At 42.0% G+C, this 23,339-nt stretch overlaps 1 protein-coding gene across 8 annotated transcripts in view; it reads left to right on the plus strand.

The window, feature by feature from the left end:
* Positions 1-23,339, plus strand: part of EHBP1 (EH domain binding protein 1) — a 617,593-nt gene that overhangs the window by 252,459 nt on the left and 341,795 nt on the right. For all 8 annotated transcript variants that reach the window (XM_033936740.1, XM_033936741.1, XM_033936748.1 and 5 more), the window contains one exon: positions 81-129. In XM_033936740.1, the coding sequence (XP_033792631.1) occupies positions 81-129 (49 nt within the window). The remainder of the gene's footprint in view (positions 1-80; positions 130-23,339) is intronic.

Genomic DNA, 23,339 nt, shown 5'->3' on the forward strand with positions numbered 1-23,339 from the left:
TCTTTTGTAGATATGGACTGTTTTAGAATTACTGTTTACAGAAAATGTATAAATTTACTTTGCCTTTTTATCACCATTAGTGACTTCAAGTTCCTGAATCCTCAAGATATTAAGGAGAACAACAAAAAGGTATGAATTGCCAGATGAAAATATGGCTTCAGTTTTTGTTTGGATTTAGCTCACACTTTTTACTATGGATTTCTTTCTCTCTCTTTTTTCTATTAAGTTTGGAAATGTAGGGGATAACCACAAGTTACAGAAGGTATTCAGCTTCCCAGTGTTCATGGGCTTTAAAATGTCTCAAAATATACTCGTTTGGCACTTTAACATTTGTATGGTCTTTTTTAACTGTAATTGTTTTTTTCTATGATTTATATATATATATATATATATATATATATATATATATATTGTATGCACAACAAATTATGAATTACTATTAAAGATTATATGGAGAAAAAATGTGTACTGAAGAAGCAATAGTAACGAAGCTAAAATTTATGTCTCCACTGGAGGTCACTGTTTTCCTTAAAAGGGGCCAAATATCAGTGTACAGCTAGAAAATAAACATGACTTGTCATAGCTTTACAAACCATGTACTGAAAAGCATGGGAAATAGTTTGATGAAATCACATTCATTCATAGCTGCTGCAAGAACTGTTTTCTATAGGAAATTAATTTTTTATATTTGCTTTTTTTTTTTTTAGTATAAGCAAGATTAGTCGTGTTACAAAACAAGGGTTTAATCAGGTTGAAATACTGCTTTAAAAAATGTTAAGGAACCATTTGAAGTCCTAAAAGCACTGGGACTTTTGAGGGTTTCATAAAGAACTAGAGTATGGTGATATAATAAGCCATATCTTATCTTACTGATGTTTAATCGGTGACTTGGTTGTTGAAATAACAGCCTGAAACATTGAGATTATTAAGGGATAAGTTCAATAGAATGAAAGAATGTGACAGCTAATGGATTTCTGTATAATGAAACATTGAAACAAATATTAGACTTTGATAGTTTAGTAGGTAACCATCTTGCCATTACTGTATCTGATTTTTTTATTTAAATTATTTGTTTTTGGAAAAATATTAGCACCTAGAAACAGTAAAAGAATCACTGCTGTTTTGAATTTTTTATACAGAAACATGCTTTACTACAGTGTTTCTCAATCTGCGGTGCACGTTCCTCAGGGGGTACGCTGGCTGTCCACCTCCTGGGATCTCTCTTAGCCTGCTACCCCCCTGCTGAAGCCACCACCACTGCAGATTCCTCCCTGCCCCACTCCCGAAGCCAACCCTGCCACCCAACATGCTCCATTCCCACGCACCCCTGCAGCTGCAACAGGGACAGGCCAGGTACATACAGCAGCCAGCCAACAAGCCTTCCCCTGACGTCAATTCTAACGTTGGAGAGAAGGTTCCTGGGTCAGCCAGTTGCTGCCTGCAGTGCACACCGTCCTGTGCTAATGCGATTCCGACACCACCTCAGAATCACACTACAGTGAGTGTTTGCTTTGGGAGAAGGTATTGAGATCGGACTAGGACTGGACGGTGCAGAAGAGAGGTTACTGAAGCACATTTCATGCGGAGCTTCTAGGTAATAGTACTTTTGGATTGTTTAGCCTTTCCAAGTATCTTTCACCCTAGGACTAGCAGGGACCCCTGAGGAAGACTCGTTTGTCGAAACACGGACTGTGTTGGGTCCAGTGTTCCCAGTGGACTAGGTCCTTATGTGGATTGCTACATATTTATGCATTTTTAATAAAGTCGATTTCAGGAACATCGTCTCTCCATAGTGTTTCTTTGGTTTCTATGCGACTGTACAATGTCAGAACAGCTGACCCAGAGCTCAGAACTAGTGCAAAGTTCTGAACTGAGCCTTTCTATCAGTCTTCTCAGTTTTTGGAGGTTTATTCCCTCTATACTGATCCTGAAAAAAAGCTCTCAATCCAAAGAGCTTTTTTCCACAGTTACAAGATTAACCAGCAATACTGAAGTTAATAAATCTACCAATATCAAACTATCAACCCAATCAATGGCATAAGGGCTAACTGAAAAAATAAACAGCATAACAAAATTATTCACAAATAGCTCATCTATCAGATGAGAACTTACATGACATAACCTCTGCCTCTGATGCATGCTGGTCAGAATTCAAATTACCTACACATGACCAAACCACCAACCTAGTAACAAGAATAACCAACTCAAGCTGCCCCCTAGACGCCTGTTATCAACACCGATAAAATGAAATCAGTCGCCATACCAGCCATACAAACACTACTTACCATGATACTTGAATCTGGTACCATGCCGCCTCCTCTAAAGAAAGCTGCCATGATCTGTTTACTGAAACACCCCTCCCTAGACACCACCTTAGTCAACAACAACTGCCTGATTTCCAACCTTCCAATCCTAGCCAAAGTGGTAAAGAAGTACATGATCAGCCAACCAAATTCACAAATGAACCCCAGATTCTCGATAAACATCAATTTGACTTTTGAAATGATCACAACACCGAGACCCTTCTAGTGTCCCTGACATCATACACACAGGGTTTGACAAGGATGAGAGCTTCATTCTTGTATCTCTAGACATCTCTGCTGCCTTTGATTCTATAAATCATGAGATCTTTCCAAATAAGCTTCACGCCATTGGATTCCAAGATAATGTTCTCAAATGGTTTGAATCTTTTCTAGAGATGAGACACTTTGTGGTACAAAATGAGATGGAAAATTCTTAGGTAATGAGATCATACCACGAAGTACCTCAGGGTTCTGTGCTATCTGCAACTCTATTCAACATTTTCCTCCGACCACTAGGCATGTCCTGTATGAATTAGGAGTAGACTATCATATCTAAGCAGATGACATACAATACATGTCAAACAACCCTACTCCAAAACCATTGAGTTTATAACCTCAACCCCAAAGTGAAACAATGGCTCCAAATAAACCAACTCAAACTTAACATGGAGAAAACTAAAATAATGCTTCTGTCTACCCATGTCAACCCTATATCATCCCAGGTCAAGCAGGCAGCATATTCTCACGTGTGTGACGTCATCCATGGAGCCCCAGTACGGACAACTGTACAAGTGCACTGGCACTTTAAGAACTTTAGAAAGTTTGTGACTGACCGCACTGCGCATGCGCGAGTGCCTTCCTTCCTGACGTAGGTGCGTGGCTCCTCAGTTCTAAGTTTTCCGTGGAGCTAAGAAGTCATGTTTTCAAACGTTCCTTCATTTTTGCCATTTGCCTTCCCACTCACGCGTATTTTATTTTAATTTTTGTTGTCTATTATCTACTTTCTTGTTTTCTTTTCTTTTTGGCCTGACAATAAGCAAAAGTATCACCTCAACATCTTCCTAGTTGATCTCCAAATGCTGCTAGAGGCTCCAATTCACCCTCTGGGGTCAACAAATGCTCCACAAGGCTGCCTCTCCCCCCCTTGAGCCCAATCCAAGAAAGTAGGGTTATCTTGACCCGGCAGGAAAACCAAATTCCCTCTCAAAGAGAGCTGATTGGTGACTCTAGGATCCCCTCCCAGTTTATAGATGAAACTCCCCCACACAGCCCTCATAGATTGCAATAATAATAATAATTTTATTTCATATATACCGCTATACCCTGAAGTTCAAAGCGGTTTACAATAAAGATATATTAGAGATATATTTTGTCAGTACATGGGATACAAGCTCTACTAGATCTAAATAATGTCGGAATATCCTTGCTGGGCAAATGTAAAAGACTGCATAAAGAATGAGGAGCATAAAAAGCAGTTTCAAAAGCTAAGAGAGTATACTGACTCTCTTTCTGTAACCAATCCTTCAAATGATATAATAAACAAGCTTCATTATAAAGACCAAAGTTATGGAGCCCCAATCCCCTCTGTAGCCAGCCACCCACCAGCAGTTCTAGCGAAATAGAGATAGCAATTGGGCCAAACGAGTAAGATCCCTCTTCAGCAATCCAAGGGGGGAGCGTTTGCAGCACATACAGCCACCGGGGAAAATCACCATATGTATAAGAGTAATGCATCTCAGCAATGACAAAGGAAGACACCCCCCCCCCAATGCATCGAGTTGAGTTTTGGTATCGGAGAGAAGTTTAGAAACTTTAACTGAATAGAGTTGGGCTGTAGAAGCTGGTAAATATACCCCCAAATACTTAAGAGCCCGACACTCAATGCAACTGAAAGGACCTGCCCCAATGACGGTAGCACCTCCCATTTAAGGTTCAAACAAAAACCTGCAAAATCACCATATTCCTCAATAGTCTCCAGAAGGGCCCCTAAGGATCAGCAAGGATCTGTAAGATAGGCAAAAAGCTTAAAACTATGACTCCCAATTTGAACTCCTGCAATATCCGGTTGAGAATTAACATCGCAAATGAGGGAGTCGAGAACCAAAACAAATAAGAGAGGCAAAAGAGGGCAACGCTGTCAGGTGCTCCTATGAATCTCAAAAAGGGAAGACCTACAATTGTTTACCCAAAGAGTAGCTTGCGGGGTGGCATAAAACGCTTGAATAGCCAAAACAAAATGACCGTCAAAGCCATACTTAGTCAAGGTGGCAAACAAATAATCCCAGCAAACCCTATCGAATGCCTTCTCAGCTGATGAGTAAAGAAGTATTCGCCATTCTAGCACAGTACTCCATAGATGTTAAGATTTCCCTCAAGTTTTTAGCCACAGAATGACCTTTAACAAAGCCCACCTGGGACTCATGGAGAATGAGTGGTAAGATCCGCACTAAACGATTAGCTAAAATTTTTGCCAATAGTTTAACATCAAAATTGAGCAGTGAGATAGGACGATAAGATTCTGGAAGGGTAGGATCTCTCCTCAGTTTTGGAAGGACTATTATCTGAGCCACATTAAGATGTTCCAGCATAGCTTCAGCATTAATCATCACACTGAACATGTTAGAGATTGGCAGGCAATTTCGGATTTCATAATTTTATAGAACTCAGCCCGATAACCATCGGTGCCTGAAGCCTTCAAAACAGAGTTCTGTGTAATGGCTAACTCCACCTCTCCAGCACAAATAGGCATATTCAGCTGTTCAAGTTGCTGCTCAGTGAGGCACAGCAAGGTCGAGCCGATCCAGATGGAGCTCCCCAGAGAACCCTAAATCTGGAGAAGGCGCATAAAGCTCAGCGTAAAATTTCCTAAACACTTCACAAATTGCGACATCACAAGTGATTCTCTCCATCGACGTTTTTTGAAGGTGTAGGATTTTTTTCCGACTCTCTCTGCAATGCCAAACGGTCCAAAAGTGCCCCATTTTTTTATGGCATGAGCATAAAGCCGATATGTATAATAAGCCAGAGTCTTAGACATCCGCTGATGAAGAAGCTCATTGAGTGCTGTTTGTAAAGACAACAAATTCTGCTTATAGGCTGGGGAGGGTTGGAGACCAAACTTGCAACGAGCCACCCTAAGAAGGCGAGTTAAATTAAATATCTCCCAGTCCCTAGCTTTCCGAACACGACTAACATAACTAATAATGGCACCGCGAAGAACTGCCTTCACAGCTTCCCAATATAGAACTGGGTTTTCCTCATGTTGTTGATTATGGTATTGATAGTCCTTCCATTGAGTCACAAGATAGGTATGAAATTTAAGATCAACCCATAACCATAAGGGAAATGCCCAATATTTAGAGGAAGCAGACCTATCCTCCACCCTCCAGTCCAACCAAATCAATGCATGGTCCGAGATCACATAAGGCCCAATCTCCACTCGCTGGATATTCGAAAAAAGAGTTTGCAAGACCAATAAATAATCAATATGAGATTGAGTAGAATGGGCTTGCGAGAGATAGACTCGTGAGAGATGGGTAAAGTCCCTTTCCCCAGGATGTAAGATCCTCCAAACATCTACCAGATCAAGTAGGCAACAAAGCTGGGGGGAGTCCTTTAGCCTCAGTCAAAACTCCAGCAGGCAGCGGGTGAGACTTATCTAGAGACGGATCCAACGCCAAGTTGAAATCCCCCCAAATCATTGGTAAATGAGCACAAGTCAAAAGTATAGTCTTTAATTGAGAGTAAAATGACTTATCATACGTATTGGGAGCATAAATACACCTGACAAGCACTGTAACTAACACCCACTAGCGCTGCCATACAAAAAACATATCGCCTTTTAGAGTCAATGGCCAAAGGAGTAATCTGAGTAGCCACATCCTTGCGAAAAAATATGACCACCCCACACCGCTTCCCAAGTGCAGCTGCGGAAATGCGACTTTCCACCCAACCTCTCCGCAATTTAGTATGCTCTGAGTCATTAAGATGTGTCTCCTGTAGCATCGCTATATCTGCCTTAGTTCCCTGTAAATTTATTTATTTTTGAAAAATTTCTTTATTGATTTTTAAAGCTTCAACAGCGCAATACAACAATTTCAACATATAATGATACAATAAAAGCACATTTAACTTTCATATGTTTATAATCAACCATTTTCCCCCACCCACCCAATAATCATTCAATAGAACACAAAAACATATTACCATAAAATCCTTACCCTATTTTAAGTAATGATATCTACCCATCCCAAGTATGAATATTCAAAAATCAATTTATGACATTAAAAAACCCTTCCCTGGAAATGTACCACAATATACAATACTGACTCATATTCAACACTCAATTATTATCAATTATAATGAGGTAACATAAAATGCCAATGGGCCTCATATCAATTTTTGTATATTACCATTCCCCAAGTTCTCAGCATTTATTCTTTCAAGTCTAACTAGAGCAAAGACTTGACCACCAGAACAAAAAATTTAAACGATAACAATTCTTCCAATTTCGAGTGATCATCTGGATGGCTATCCTTGTAAGGAAAAGACAACCTCTATATTGGTCCAAAGGGGGTTTAACATGTAATATTGTACTACAAATGACTGCCTCATACGTTAGAGGAATTGATGATTCCAAAATGTTATTAGTTCTACTCCATATTGACCTCCAAAAGCTAAGTATCAAAGGACAATAGAACAACAGATGATCCAGTGTCTCAATGTCTAAATGACAGTCCAGCATCTATTAGACTTGGAACTATCTAACTTAAGTAACCTAACAGGGATCTAAAAAGATCTATGTAATAGAAAAAAACCATGTCTGTCTCATAGATGCTGATGCTGTACATTTCAATCTCCAAGTCCAAATTTGTGGCCATCAATACTGCTTTATCTCAAAACTCCAAATGTCACGAAGACCATTTTTTGGTTTTTTGTTCAAGAAATCTGATATTAATTTATACCACTTGGCAGCCTGATGTCCTAACGAATCTATCTGGAAGGAAAGAATCTGCAAACTATAATAATTTTTTTGATTTTGCCAATCAGGGAATCCCTTCTGAATGGCCTGCTTCAACTGCAACCACTTATAATTTTGAGAATTAGCAATACCAAATGTTTGTAGCAGTCATGAAAACTCAAACATTTTCCCATTTGAGATAACATCATCAAGTGTTCGAATCCCTGCTTTCATCCATTGCTTCCAGGCGATCCCAGATCCGCCTATTTGAATCTTGGAGTTTAACCACAAGGATTGATAAGTAGAATTTTCTACTGGAACATCTGTTAATTTATTAATAAATTTCAAAGATTTCCAGGTGTACAATAAAATACTATTGTCCTTAACCTATCTGGGCAATTTGATACTTAACACATGAGACAGTCGCATTGGGGACATCAATTTCCATTCTAAATATAACCAATCCGGGAGATTTACCATGAGCTCTGGGAGGATCCAATACATACCCTGGCGTATTATATAGGCTTGATGGTACCTATAAAAGTTGGGAAAATTTACTTCACCCTCCGCAATTGGTCTTTGTAAAGATACTAGAGCAATTCTCGCAGTTTTCCCTAGCCAAATAAATTTGGTGAGTATACTATTTAACTTTTTATAAAATGACCTCTGGAAAAAAACTGGCAACATACCCATTTGGTAGCAAACCACAGGCAAAATCATCATTTTGACCGTCTGGACTCTCCCCCACCAAGACAAATGTAACGGGTTCCATTGCTCACACATTTCTGTGACCTTCAGCAATAACGATCTTTCATTTACCTTCATCGTTTCTTCCAACGTTTTCTGAATCCAAATGCCTAAATATTTTATACCCTCTTCTTTTCAAAGAAAAAGGAACGTGTCAAATAATCCTTTTGTACAGTGAACGTTTAGCGGAAGAACCTCAGATTTACTCCAATTTATTTTATATCCAGAAAATTTTCCGAATTTTTCAATTACATCTAGTAAATGTGGAATAGTAGTTTCAGGATTCCTCAAATGAAGCAAAATATCATCTGCATATGCAGAGACTTTGTATTCCCGACCTGCCTAAGGAATACCCTGTATCTCCTCTGCCTGCTGAATAGCCAATAACAAGGGTTCCAATACTATGTCAAACAGCAAAGGAGATAGCGGATACCCCTGTCTAACTCCCCTCTCTAGACGAAAGCGTTCTGAAAAATTATTATTAATATAAAGTCTATCAAAAGGGGAACTATGCAAGGTTTGAATCGTTTGTATGAATCCAGAACCAATACCAAGCTAATCCATTGCTTGATACATGAAGGTCCATTCCACACGATCATAGGCCTTCTCTGCATCCAAGGATACAGAGAAAGCCGGATCTTCCATTGCTTTTGTTAAATTTAACATATGGAAAGCCAATCTAGTATTGTTTGAAGAATGTCTTTGAGCAATGAATCCCGTTTGGTGCATACCAATAATATAAGGGAGAGCCTTGGTCAAGCGCAATGCCAATAACTTAGCCAACAATTTCCCATCTACATTAATCAAAGAAATAGGCCTGTAATTTGAAACCTGTAAATTTTGAAAATTTTTTGCCTGTTTCACAAGGGAGTTAATATCCCCAACATTCCAAGTCACTGTCTACCATTTACCCAACAGCAAAATTAGCCAAGAAAAATTGAGAATGAAACGCAGTAAGCAGTTGCCAGAATGTTTGATATCCAGCATGTCCGACATCCAGCAAAGGTGAAAATGTTCCCCAGTAAGGCCAGCGAGTCCAAAATGTATAGATGTGCTGAGGATCAGACACTGCAAAATCCCCCCCCAAAAAACAGAAGCCTTCCTCTCCCCCCAACCCAAACCCATCTCCCTGCCCTATTACCTCTCTCCCCTGAATCAAAGCCCCCCTCTACATCCTCCATTCCCAAAAGTGAACCGATCACGTCTAACACCCACCATCCACAGCACCCTACATAGGAAAAAGAACCTCTGTTGAACTAAGAACTCCAAATAAACAAGATTAGAGAACATGTGCTCAAAAATAGTGAAAACAAATGAAACATATAAAGAACACTGATGGCTCATCGAGACACTGATAAAAGAGGGCTCCACAGCCATACAGCAGTACAGTTGCCCACTATGGCCAAGCCCTAACCCCCCTCCCCCCTTGGGCATGTCCCATATCCTTAGGAAGACTGAAGAAGTCAGAGCCAATCCAGTCCCTAGGGTAATCGCCTCCACACTGCCCTGGAAATACCACAATGAGGCTAACCAAGCTTTCAGAGCTAAAATACTATACACAACGTTAAGTGAACTCCCACACCAATCACTCAGTGAAACAGACCTCAGTGCGTAACAGCCGCCTCAGACTCATGGCACCCACCAGCCCTGATGAAAGAAGCACAACCCTCCCAACTATACCCAGCCCGCTGAAGCACTAATCCACGTACCACCTTCAACAGACATCCCATTCAGACTAGTATCATTCATACTGCCACACACCAACACGCACCCACATAGTCCCATTCCAGAAAGTTCTCAAGGCGGCGAAGCCCAGGAAATGGCTGCTTACAAACTGGCTAATGAAAATAAAGGAGGAAACCCCCAAGTCCAACATTAGCAGGTCAGCAGGTGTGAGGGTTGCTTTGAGGAGCACCAAAGACTAAGCACTCCAGATCCACAAAGCCACCATGGCTTGAGCCTCCATCACAGTTGAATAGAAAGTAGTGGTGCCATTATGGTGCATGCAAAGTCGTGCAGGATAAAGAAGCGCAAATGTGATCTTTTTAGCCACCAATGTCGAACAAATGGAAGCAAATGCCCGGTGTTGTTGTGGCTCCTTGCTGGAATAATCTTGGAAGCACTCCAGATCCATATGAAACTGCTTTGCCCATCTTCAATGACCAGCAGGGCGAGTGGAGAAGTCACTCAGGCACTTAGTGCTGAAATACTAGGTGCAGCGTTACATAGACCCCACACCAAACAAACAGTAAAACATGCCTCAATGCTGAGCAGCCTCCCCAGACTCAAGCAACCCATTATCTCTTATGAAATAATCACATCCCACCCAACTATACCAACCCTGTCTAGCCACAAAGCCCCTTATCCCCATTCAACATACTTCCCAAGCAAACTGCTACCATATATACAACCACACACCCTCAAATTTCCAACCTATAAAGTTCTCAAGGTGCTAGAGTCCAGGAAGCAGCTGTCCGCATATTTGTAAAAGAAAAAAGGGAAAAAACCCAGGTCCAACAATCTCTAGGCAGCAGGTACGAGGGTCGTAGCATGAAGCAACTCGGGAACCATTGAAGCAACTCATGAGCCAAAGACCATGCTCTCCGAACCTGCACAGATTGACTCTGCCCAGCTGCAATTAGCACAGTGTGTGGAAAAATCGCTAAGCAGGACCAATCGTAGATGAATTGACACTCGTTGAAGGCACCTCTGCAGTCCACAAAGCCACCATGGTTTGAGCCTCCACCGCAGTTGAATAGAAAATAGTGGCGCCATTATGGTGCACGCAAAGTCGTGCAGGATAAAGCAGCGCAAATGTGATCTTTTTAGCCACCAATGTTGAAGCAAATGCCCGGTGTTATTGTGCCACCTTGCTGGAATAATCTTGGAAACACAATGCTCTAGCATTGTTATAAATGAGTGCAGATCCTCCACACATTGTTTGCAATATGTGCTATTTATGGGCATAGTTGAAAATTTTTGCTATCACCACCCAAGGTCTGGTTACATGGGGCGCCCACAATCCACATCAGTGGGCCCTTTCAGTGCGAAATGGGCCCAGATCTTCCGGAAAAGTAATGGAGGCCGCCAGCCAAATGTCCAACTTGCTGCGCACATCACGCTCTTGAATTTAAGAGCAAATGGGATGCCCATGTGGGATCCCTTAGAGGGTTAAGCCAAGGAAACCTGTCACCAGGAGTGGGATCCCTAGGATAGTAGATTTGGGGGTGGGTCAGTAGAGTGGGCAGACCTGATGTGCTATGGCCTTTATCTGCCGTCATCTTCTATGTTTCTATGAATGTCCTCCGGCAACCCAACAAAATGGAGATTACATCAACGGAATCTGTTTTCAAGATCCTCTATATGGTCATCGAGCACAGCGATAGATTGTTGATGTCAAGTCTGAGTTTCCTCCATGTGCAGTATTGTGTTATCCTAATTGCCAACCCACTGTTGAAATGCAATGACCTCCTGCCCCATACCGTCCAATTTGGCTTGTACATTCTCCAGCTTTTATCGATGGGAAGAAGGCGCTTTTCCAAAATAGTCTCCATGGCTGCAGTAACCTCCTTGGTAATCTCTGCAATCCATGCAGACCTGACTTGAATTTCCCGGGATTGGAGGCGCTGCCATTTTAGTATCTCTGGCTTGCTGCGATCGTGATCTTTTCAGGTTGATTTCATTGACATTCCCATCAAACTCTGACTTCAAACGCACCCACTGCTGTAAGGGGGAAGTCAAGCACACCGCATAATAGTGAGGAGGCAGGAGAGACACAAATTAGCATCTTCCCTCTTTAATGGTGTCACGTGATCTCCCTTCCGTTCCTTATTTTTATGGGGATAAAATTTATATATTTTTGATTCCCAAGTTTCTAATACTCAATTAACCAAGGACAGTAGTTTGAAGGTTACACTACTTTACTTCTAGAAATACACCTTCATGGGTTCAGGTCCCAATTTTACTAACCTTACTAAGCTTCTCTTTTTTCAATAAATAAGGAGCCTAAAAAAAACAAAACCAACATTTGATCAACTTTTTGTTTTTACAAGGATATTAAACAATTCTGTTCACTCTTTCCTTACTAAATCTCTGAGGGGATTTCATCTTACGGGCATATTGTTTGTATAATATGCTTCCCCCTTCTGTTCTCTGCTGATTCTCTCATTTTAAGGCTTATTACAATTCTTAGCCTTCGAAAGAGAAAAAATATATATAATAACACTATTTATCAGGAGGTTATTTTCTCCACTGTAAGACACTATGTCATTCTAATTTTATATTTCATCGCATTGGCTTTACTTTCCTTCTAGGATAGTTCTTCCTTTTTATTCTCTTAGACTATTCTTTTCATGCTTTCGTTGCTTATGAAATTTATTTCCCTTCTCATTTGTATTTACTGTGAGACCTGACTGGTTTCACCTGCTCATTTGGTCTGCTACTCCATATAGGTGCATTTATCAGTAGTCCTTTTCTATTGTCGTTTATTATTCTCAGCCTCCATACATATGAGTTTTCTCGGAATTCTCTTTTTACCTTTAGTAGAGCATGGAGTTCCTCTATTCATTTTTTCCATTAGGTTCCTTCCCTTGCCTTCGTGTTCTCGGATCAGACATTAGATCATGGTTTTTGTGAACCTGGTTCTTGGAACCCAACTCTCCCTCCATCCCTTTACTAGAGCTAGAGAGTCCCACATGTGAGAATATGCTGTCTGCTTGTCTAAGGATAAAGCACAGTTACTTACTGTAACAAGTGTTATCCTGGGACATCAGGCAGATATTCTCACAACCCGCCCACCTCCCCAAGTTGGCTTCTTTGCTTGAGCATAGAACCGCCATAAGAAGGCACATGCACATGCTTGCTAAAAGTTTGCTAAAGCTTAAAGTGATACTACACTTTCTGTACCGGGGCTCTGTGAATGACATCACCCACTTGTGAGAATATCTGAGGGAACTGTGTTTTCTTTCATCTCTCCTAACTGCTGCTCTTCCTGGGGATTCTGTCGGCTGGTTCAGCACAGCTTTCCCTTTCCGAGCTCTTATCCAGCAGCAGAAGGGGGAAGCCATCAGCATGATGCAGCATAGCCCTGACGTGGTCACCAGCGGTGGCTTGATGCCGGTGTCAGAGCATCTCCTGTGGCCTGGCCCTCTCTCCCCCTCTTCTCAGCGAACTTGCACTCCTGCAACTGCGTTGTTGGACATATCGAAGAGAAACAAATTCATGTCAGAGGTCTGCTGTCGGTGGCGTCTGGCCTTTCCTGTCCAGTGACTGGTATCATGGTGGTCTTCATTGGCTTGGTTCCTGGTCCTGCTTCTTTGGTGGCTGCCAGTTGACCTGGTTCTGCAGGCTGAACTTACTATCAAGCCGCCTTAGACTTTTCTATCGCTTAAATATGTTTTAGTTTATTTTTAATTTTTTATCTTCTTTCATTATTTCTATTTTCTAATTCTTTGATTTTTGATCTTGGAAATGTATTACATATTTTTATTTTAATCAGGTACTTTAGCTAGATTGTGAGCCTTCGGGGCAGATAGGTTAGTTTTTCTCAAGTACCTAATTTAATTTTAGTTTGATACATTGTAAACCACTTAGGTCAGGAAAATACAGGAGCGTGGTATATAAAATCTTAAAAAAATATAAACATATGTTTATTTGTATATTTGCTACACTACTTTTTAGTTCATCTAGTCAAAAAAGTTTGCATTTAAGACAAAATAAAATAGCAAGCATAGAACAGATAAAAAAGACAGAGGAGAGCTGGAAAAAAGATAAAGAAGAAGTAAAAGGAATGAATCTTCCCCTGTCTCCATTGATACAACCAACCTCAACACAAGCAGCCCGCCAATCATCCTCAAATACCTTAGAGAGATAGTAGATTTTCAAACACTTTTTACAAACTTTAAATTAGTTTCTGTTCCGAGATACTAAGGAAGTGAATTCCATAATATTGGTGCCAAATGAAAGAATGCATATTGACATGCAGTGGCGTATCAAGGGGGGCGGGGGGAGGGGAGGTTTGCCCCGGGTGCACGGCTTGGGGGGGTGCACAGCCGGCCAGATCCTCCAGCCCTTCCTTTCCCCCGGCCACGCCGCTACAATCCTATCTCCCCCGCCGACAAGTCTTTCCGACGTCAATTCAGACGTCGGAGAGGACGTTCCGGGCCAGCCAGGCAGTGATTGGCTGGCCCAGAACGTCCTCTCAGATGTCGGAATTGACGTCGGAAAGACTTCCTGTCGGCGGGTGAATGTAAGATTTCAGGCGCGGACCGGGAGAAAATAAGGGGAGAGGCGCTTTTTTTTTTTTCCGCGGTAGGTAGTGCAGGATGTAGGCAGGCAAGCTGGCTGGCTTTAGCGCAGCAGGAAGGGAGGGAGATAGGTAGGCAGACAGGCGGTCTGGCTTTGGGGGTGGAGAAAATCTGGAAGGCAGTGGGGGAGACATAAGGAGGCACTGGGGGCACTAAGGACATGGGAAGGAGGCACTGGGGGCACCATGGACACAGGAAGGAGGCACCATGGACACAGGAAGGAGGCACCATGGACACAGGAAGGAGGCACCATGGACACGGGAAGGAGGCACTGGGGGCACTATGGACACAGGAAGAAGGCATTGGGGGCACTATGGACACAGGAAGGAGGCACTGGGGGCACTAAGGACACGGGAAGGAGGCACTGGGGGCACTAAGGACACGGGAAGGAGGCACTGGGGGCACTAAGGACACAAGATGGGGCACTGGGAGCACTATGGACACAGGAAGGAGGCACTCGGGGCACTAAGGACATGGGAAGGAAGGAGGGAGGGAATAGAAAGGGACAATTGTTGGGCCTGAGTGCAGAAAGAAAGAAATGAAAGAAAGGATACACAGTCAATTAATAGATGTCCCCTTTTGATGAAAAAAATAAATGGTCACGTTACCTCTGACTTACTTTTTCTGCAGCAGAGTCAGCAGCTGCGCTAAGGTGCAGGAAGGTCCCGTGATGACTCATCTGCTGGCTCTGCTCCGGAAGAAGTAAGTTACTTCGGATGGGGTGGACCCGGCAGACACAGTCATTGCGGGACTTTGCCACAACTCCCTGCATCTGCCGGGTCCACACCCTCCGACGTAACTTACTTCTTCTGGAGCAGAGCCAGCAGACGAGTCATCGGGGGACCTTCCAGCATGCGGCTGCTGAGTCCACTCCAGAGCAAGTACGTCGGAGTGGGGTGGACTGGCAGCCGGCAGCTACAGTCATCGTAGGACCTTGCTGAATGAAGGGAGAGAAAAGAGCAAGATTGCTGGAATGGAAGAGTTATGGAGGGAAAGAAAGGGAAGCAGGGTGGTATGGAAGGGTGATGCTGATGTACAGAGAAAGGGGAGAGACATAAGGGGGAAGGATATTGGAGGGAAAGAAAGGGGGCAGATGCTGATTGAAGAGGGGTGGATGGCGAGAGAAAGGGCAGACATTGGATGGTAGTGGGTAGCCTATGCTGGTTGGAAGTGCAGATGGGAGAGATAAGGGAGCAAATGCAGGAAGGAAATGGGAGGAGAGAAGGAGGGGAGCAGACACTGGATGGAAGTGGACAGAGAGAGAAGGTACTAGATGGAAGGGTTGGAGAAATAGGGTACATGATGGAAGGAGAGGATAAATAAAAGGAGGGCACATGATAGGGAGAAAAGGATTGAGTTAAGGAAATACTGGAGGGGGTGAGGGAAAGAGGTGGCAAGCTTTAGGTAGAGAGTAAAAAAGGACATTGATGAGACATTGTAAAAAAGGACATTGTAGTAATCTAGACAGATGCAGAAAATAAATTGAAAAGGAAAATGAGGGAAAAAAGGGAAAGGGATTGCAGAGGAGAGGTGTGGGAGAGGGAAGGAGAGGAGAGAGATGCCAGACCAATGGGGTTGAAAGGAGAGATGGAAGGGGGAGGCATACAGTTTCTGGAAAGGGCATAGAAGGAGAGAAGATGCCATATAGGGGAAGAGAAACGGCAGACAGTGGATGGAAGGAAGAGAATTACAAGAAGATGAGGAAAGCAGAAACCACAGAAGACAAAGGTAGAAAAAAATTTTCTATTTATTTATTGCTTTAGGAGACATGTGTCACTGTTTCTGTGGTGCACTGTATGCAGAGTCCAGCTTCTTACTAGTTCAATTTAACCTTTGTCTATGTATTTCTATTTTATCCTCCCCTTTTGCAAAACTGTGGAGCGTTTTTTAGTGCCAGCCATGGTGGTAGCAGCTCTGATGCTCAGAATTCTATGAGCGTCAGAGCTGTTACCACCGTCACTAAAATCCACACTACAATTTTGTAAAAGAGAGAGGGATTAGTTTGTGATTACATATGCCATACTAGGCGAAGGTGTTTTCTGTGTTCTGTGTGTTCGAAAGACATGTTTTTTTTGTTAGGATTGACTGCAGGATCGATCTGTACTAGTCTGGCTTGTTTAGTTTTACAATGGGTGTATTGATGTTGTACTGCTCACTGCAGTATGTAAGATCCTGCCTTTTCCTAGGTACTCATGTGTGACATGTGGTTTGTTACTAAAAATCATGTTTTTCGTACAGATGGGGGGGTATCAAAAAATGATGGGCCCCGGGTGTCACATATGCTAGGTACGCCACTGTTGACATGTGCTTTCAAGTTTACCAGTCATACCTTTTTTACATAATAAAGAAATGTGTTACCTACCTTTTGTCCTAAGGCTTATAAGCATCAATATGAGAAAACATCCAGACTCTAGACTGTAAAGGGCCTCTTGCTTACTATCTGAAAATAAGAGTCCAACAAAAAAATCTGCACTGTTTTTAGCCTCCTTTGAATCTAGGAGTTTTGGTATTCCAGTGACACAGCATAGAATAGCCAATTGGCTAACATCCTGTATTTAGTTCTTTTATGATTAGACTGATACTCTTTTAGCCAACAAAGTCAAGTCTTGTCAAATTAGCCACTGCTGCTACTGTAGCTTTCCTGAAATCACTTTATTAGAGAGTATCTTCAAAGTATCTACCTGGTCCTCATGTCATGCCTTCACTTTATACTACTGCCTAGACTAAACAGTACTTATTAATCTATCTACATGAATTACTCAAATCTTTAATCAATATAGGAATGTATTGCTCCTTAAGAGTGAAAAATAATTGCAGAAACTGGAATAAACAGTAAGCTTGATATTCACCTATTTTTGTGTCTGAATCAATTCTGCTTGTTGACAGAAAAAGCAAAGTATTTTCTGTGGACAGTAGGATTAATCAGGTACAGAATCCAACCCGTCTTCCTGAGAGTTGATTTCAAGCTTTAAATTGAGGAGACTGCTGTACACAAGAATAACTGCATATGCTCAGAACTTTACCCCAGTTTTGAACTTTGGGAGAGTTGCGCCATCCCAGTCATCTCAGATGATGTCACCTACATATGAGAGAAGACTAAAAAGGTTAGTGCTCTTCAGCTTGGAAAAGAGATGGCTGAGGGGACATATGATTGAAGCCACAAAATCCTGAGTGTACAGGTGGATCGATTTTTTACTCTTGTCAGAAATTACAAAGACTCTGGGACACTCGATGAAGTTACAGGGAAATACTTTTAAAACCAATAAGGGGAAATATTTTTTCACTTAGAGAATAGTTAAGCTCTGGAAGATGTTGCCAGAAGATTTGGTAAGAGTGGTTAATGTAGCTGGCTTTAAAAAAGGTTTGGAGAAATTCCTGGAGAAAAAGTCCATAAACTGCTGTTGAGACAGACATGGGAGAAGCCACTGCTTGCTCTGGATCGATGGCATGGAATGCTGCTACTATTTGGGTTTTTGCCAGGTACTTGTGACTTAGATTGGCCTCTGTGAAGGCAGGATACTGGGCTAGATGGACCATTGGTCTGATCCAGTAAGACTTTTCTTATGTTCCTATGAGTATGCAACAAGAGAAAGAATGTTTGCTGAGGAGAACAACTGTCTAGATGCTGAACTGAAGTCTAAAAACAAAGTAGTAAAAGAACTGGAGGAAGAAGTTGGCAACCTCACAGGAAGAAATAATGCAGTATTTCAGCAACTGCTGGAGGCACAGTGCCAGCTCAAAACTCTGAACCAACAGTTTAATCACATGAAAGAGCAACTTATACCTAGGCACAGCTACTGAACCTAGTGCTACTAGTTAAAGTGACTGTCAGGTGCTTCAGTCTGAAAGTGATAAGCTCACAGCATCAAAAGTCACTTTGGAAAAGGAAGTTGATATGCTAAACCAGAGGCTTTAGAGAACAGAGCAGGATTTGCAGACAATCCAATCAAGGGAAAATGATTTTAAGAAAACCACTGAGGAATTAAAAGAGGAAAGAGATGCAGCTGCCAATATGAGCAAAAGTTGAGAGAAATGAGTCAACTAGAAGAACTTAAAAAGACTTTGCAAGTGCTAAAGGAGAAGCACAAGTTTTCAGAAGAAATGGAAACAAAGATTATTGATTTGGAATCTGATTTAAAGGCAGCCCAGGAGAGGCCTCGGAGAAAGAATATTCAGGAGCAACTGATATAAAGAGATGTCCCGCCAAATGGAAGAGGACTAAGCCCAAGGCCCAGAGAATGAGCTTCCCAGCCAGAAGATGGTAATTGGGATGACCCTAAAGCGGGGGACTTGACATCCTCTACAGCAGTGTCTCTCAAACCTTTTTAGCTGTGGCACCCTTGGGGCTCCTTTTACTAAGGTGCGCTAGCGTTTTTAGCGCACGCAGGATATTATCACGTGCTACACCGCTAGAACTAACGCCAGCTCAATGCTGGCATTAAGTCTAGCATGCATGGCAATTCAGTGCATGCTATTCCGTGCATTAATGCCCTAACTCATCTTAGTAAAAGAAGCCCTTAATGGAGCAAATATTTTTCATGGCACATTACAATTAAAATGCAAACCCAACAAAAAATTAAATTTTTGAGTTATTTATTTAAAGTTCTTTAAGCTATGTATGGGTAATTGTAAGTGAGGGTAGATAGAATAGAATTGTTAATCAATGCGATGGATATGCTTTTTTTATTTAGTGCAAATTAACTCAAAACGCAACTCGATAGTTGACAAGCAAACATGCATTCCATCATCCAACATCGACAGTTCTCTTTTTTTTTTTTTTTCAAATTAATTTCTGTCAGAGCTGAAATCGCAAAGATAAAATCAAAAAATAGTAAAAACCTTTGTTGCTCAAATTAGGATAACTACTGCATAAAAAATAAAAATAGAACTACTTGCTGTTAGTTTTCAAGTACCAATCACATCAAAGAATGATGCTTGTCTAAGCTGTTGTATCCATACGCACATAGACGCTCATAACAATGACAGACTCTTGTGTATGTGACGTACATATAATCTATTCTAGTGTATACTTATGAAGGGAATCTCTTGTAGCACATCCGGAATCTCTTCAGGGCACACCACTATGCCATGGCACACAGTTTGAGAGACACTGCTTTATAGAGTGCTGGAAAGAGTTACTACAGGCATGTACACCTGATGGTGGGAAGAGGGTGAAAAGTGCCACAGTGGAGTTTTCCAGAAGTGGATCCCACCTGGGGTTTGCTGTTCACTATTACTCTGCCAGTACAGTGGCAACGGATGGGAAGGTATCCCTATTTAAAGATGTTCCCTGGATGAAGGGAAGTGAAGATACCCTCAAAAGAATGAATACCAGGGGAGAAGCTGCAGTTTGTCAGAGTGATATTGTTCCCATGGATTTCTTACCAGACAAAGTACAGCTTGACAGTACTAAGTGATGCCAATGGAAGAACCTAGCTTTGGGGCTAAAATGAACTTAACAGCTACTGAACCTAGTGCAATAGTTACGCTAGCCTCAAAGGCCAAAACTAAAAAGAAGAAGGGCAGGAGACACTCTAAGAAAAATTAAACCCTTAAGTTCTGGGAAAAAGAACAGAGAGAAGACTGAACTAGTTGGGAATCTAGTTGGGGAAAGGACTCTGATGTAAACAATCATTGTCTTAGCCCAAAACCCAAGTCTACAGACCCAGGTGGTAAAGGGTCCAAAGGTTAAGCGTGCCTGACACCAAAGAGGGCATTCATCTAGGACTCTTTAGTGGTGGAAGGAACCCAGAAAGTGACAGCCAGTAGCCCAAAGACTACTCTACTGGAGGCTAAAGGAAAAAGAAGAAAGGGGTTCAGCAAGGGCCACAACAGTTCAGGCGAGGGCACCTGACGAGAAAACACACGAGGCTGCAATGAAAAGAATGGAGAACCCAGGAGGACCTGGAGGCCAAGGGTGTGATTTCCAGGAGTAGCATGGACGATCCAAAGCCCAAACTGCAGCCCATTTGCATTATGGGGCCCAATGGCTGCAGTGCTTACAGTTCCCCGCTCACATAAGTTTGCATGTAGAATGGAGTATGAATGGTGGGGTCTGTATAGTGAAGGTCCGGGGATGGTCTCGGGGATTTCCTTTATGGATGAGGGCCTAGGTGCCCTTAGAATAAATATCCCTTGGCCCTTTGTGGAGGGTCTCCAAATAGAAGCAAGCACTCAACCCAGTAGTGTTTTTATTTCCCTAAACTCTGGGGTGTTGGAGCAAGTGCAACTAAGTTCAGTCCAGTGCTTCCACCATGCACTGATTTATTCAGACAACAGTTTCAAAATATGCACAAACCTCTTGTCACAAATGAAAGGTAAGTTGCCACAAACACAGACTGTAATGCAGCCACCAGTTTACTTTCCTCTTGATTCCATTTTCAATTCAGCAACTTGACTACAATTCCCATGAGTTTTAGGTCCATCAAATATGGTGGCTTCTGCTTAACTTTATTTACTGGTGTTCAGACAGTTCATTGTAGGCTTTGCTAATTATGCTTGAATCTTGCCTTTGCCTTTGCCCTAAAATGTTCCTGATATTGGCAAAACTAGTCACTGAGCCTTTAACTGAAATTGCCAGGGCTCACAGAGAGGGCAAACCTGCCTGACTGTATCCCTCACATTTAACAAAACCCCTTGGTGAGCTTCAATTAACATTAGGGCTTTATCTTTATACTTTAGCATTGCTGCAGCCATGCTAGTCAATTAGAGAGGGATAGAGTTAAGGAATTCCCTTCCCCCACAGTAAATCTTCTTAAGGGAACTGAAACTGCTCTGAGATGTCAGCTTTACTGTTCAGTGTTTCTCACTATAACACACATTCAGACTAACACCACACTCACTTCTATGTTCTAGTCCCCTAGCTCCCACTGCATTTCATTACCTTCCAACAAGCTTATTGTATCACATTCCCCTTCACTCATGCACACGTCACACTCTGGCTGAATATCACTTTTCCCAGATAAAGAAACTAGGCCTATATCTTGTCCACCTGCTGCTTTGATTACATCCAGACCAGGTCTTTCTATAGAGCTGAGTTTGGAAATTTTCCTTGCCAGACGTCCTGGGTTAGCTTTGGTTTCTCTCGTAGCTTGACCTCCTGAGGACAATAGGCCTCTGCCCTGTGACTTCAGGGCTTTGGTTGGGAATGGAGCCGATCCTCTTTAGCTTCTGTTGGGTTCTCATTGGCTATTCCTTAACTAGTCTGCCTGCTTTAAATAAAGCTTTCCCTGGTGTGTTCTTAGGTGTAATTGTTTCCATCCAACCCTCTCTCTGGGTTTTTCCTTTACCAGGAGAAGTGGGCTTTAGAATAAACTGCTGACTCACAGGCTTTTGTTACAGGGATTAGGAATTGGTTATCGGATAAAAACAGAGAGTAGGGTTAAATGGTCATTTTTCTCAATGGAGGAGCCTAAACAGTGGAGTGCTATAGGGGTCTGTACTGGAACCGGTGCTATTTAACTTATTTATAAATGATCTGGAAATTGGAATGACGAGTGAGGTGATTAAATTTGCAGATGATACTAAACTGTTCAATGTTGTTAAAACGCATGCGGATTGTGAAAAATTGCAGGAAATTGGAAGACTGGGCGTCCAAATGGCAGATGAAATTTAATGTGGACAAATGCAAAGTGATGCACATTGGAAAGAATAAACTGAATCACAGTTACCGGATCCTAGGGTCCACTTTGGTGATTAGCGCCCAAGAAAAGGATCTGGGTGTCATCGTATACAATACGATGAAATTTCCGCCCAATGTGCGGCGGTGGCCAAAAAAGCAAATAGGATGCTAGGAATTAGTTAAAAAGGGATGGTTAACAAAACTAAGAATGTTATAATGCCACTGTATCGCTCCATGGTACGACCTCATCTGGACTATTGCTTTCAATTCTGGTCTCCTTATCTCAAGAAAGATATAGTGGCGCTACAAAAGGTTCAAAGAAGAACGACCAAGATGGTAAAGGGGATGGAACTCCTCTTGTATGAGGAAAGTATAAAACGGTTAGGGCTCTTCAGCTTGGAAGAGAGACGGCTGAGGGGAGATATGATTGAAGTCTACAAAATCCTGAGTGAAGTAGAACGGGTACAAGTGGATCGATTTTTCACTCCGTCAAAAATTACAAAGACTAAGGGACACTTGAAGTTAAAGGGAAATACTTTAAAAACTAATAGGAGGAAATTTTTTTTCACTCAGAGAATAGTTAAGCTCTGGAATGCATTGCCAGAGGTTGTGGTAAGAGTGGATAGCGTAGCTGGTTTTAAGAAAGATTTGGACAAGTTCCTGGAGGAAAAGTCCATAGTCTGTTATTGAGAAAGACACAGGGGAAGCCACTGCTTGCCCTGTATCGGTAGCATGGAATATTGCTGCACCTTGGGTTTTGGCCAGGTACTAGTGACCTGGATTGGCCACCATGAGAACGGGCTACTGGGCTTGATGGACCATTGGTCTGACCCAGTAAGGCTATTGTTATGTTCTTATAGATGTCTCTGACTTTTGAAGCCCCAGGTTTAATCTGTTTAGTACCAGGGCTTGACCCAGCCTGCACCTTAGGCATTTTTCTGACTGTGTGCTTTTCCCTGTCACAATGTTTACACACAGTATGCACATATGCATTTACATACAGGGGAGCTAAGACTGAGCAGAACAGTTGACCCTTTCTTCTGAAATAAGGAATTGCTACAGGGCGATAATTGGGGCAAGGGCAAAATTACCCTGGTTTGTGATTGGAAGATAAAGTATCTAACCAGACAAAACTCTTAACCTAGCTATTCTGGCACTGATTTTACAAAAAGTGCCTGCCATTAGGCTCCTGGATTGGCACGCCTAACTAAATTTTAAATTGGTCCAATTGGTGCTGTTCATTGAACAGCACCATTAAAAACTAGTTAAAAACTATTTTAAAATAATTAATTTTCAGTTAGGAGCCTAATTCAGTAGGTGCCATGTAGACATCTACACCTAGGTGCCAACCCAAAATGTAGGTATGGTTAAGGGTGGAGTCTGGGCATGGATTGAGTTAGGTG

Source organism: Geotrypetes seraphini, chromosome 3 (assembly GCF_902459505.1).
Source record: "Geotrypetes seraphini chromosome 3, aGeoSer1.1, whole genome shotgun sequence".
Taxonomy (NCBI): domain Eukaryota; kingdom Metazoa; phylum Chordata; class Amphibia; order Gymnophiona; family Dermophiidae; genus Geotrypetes; species Geotrypetes seraphini.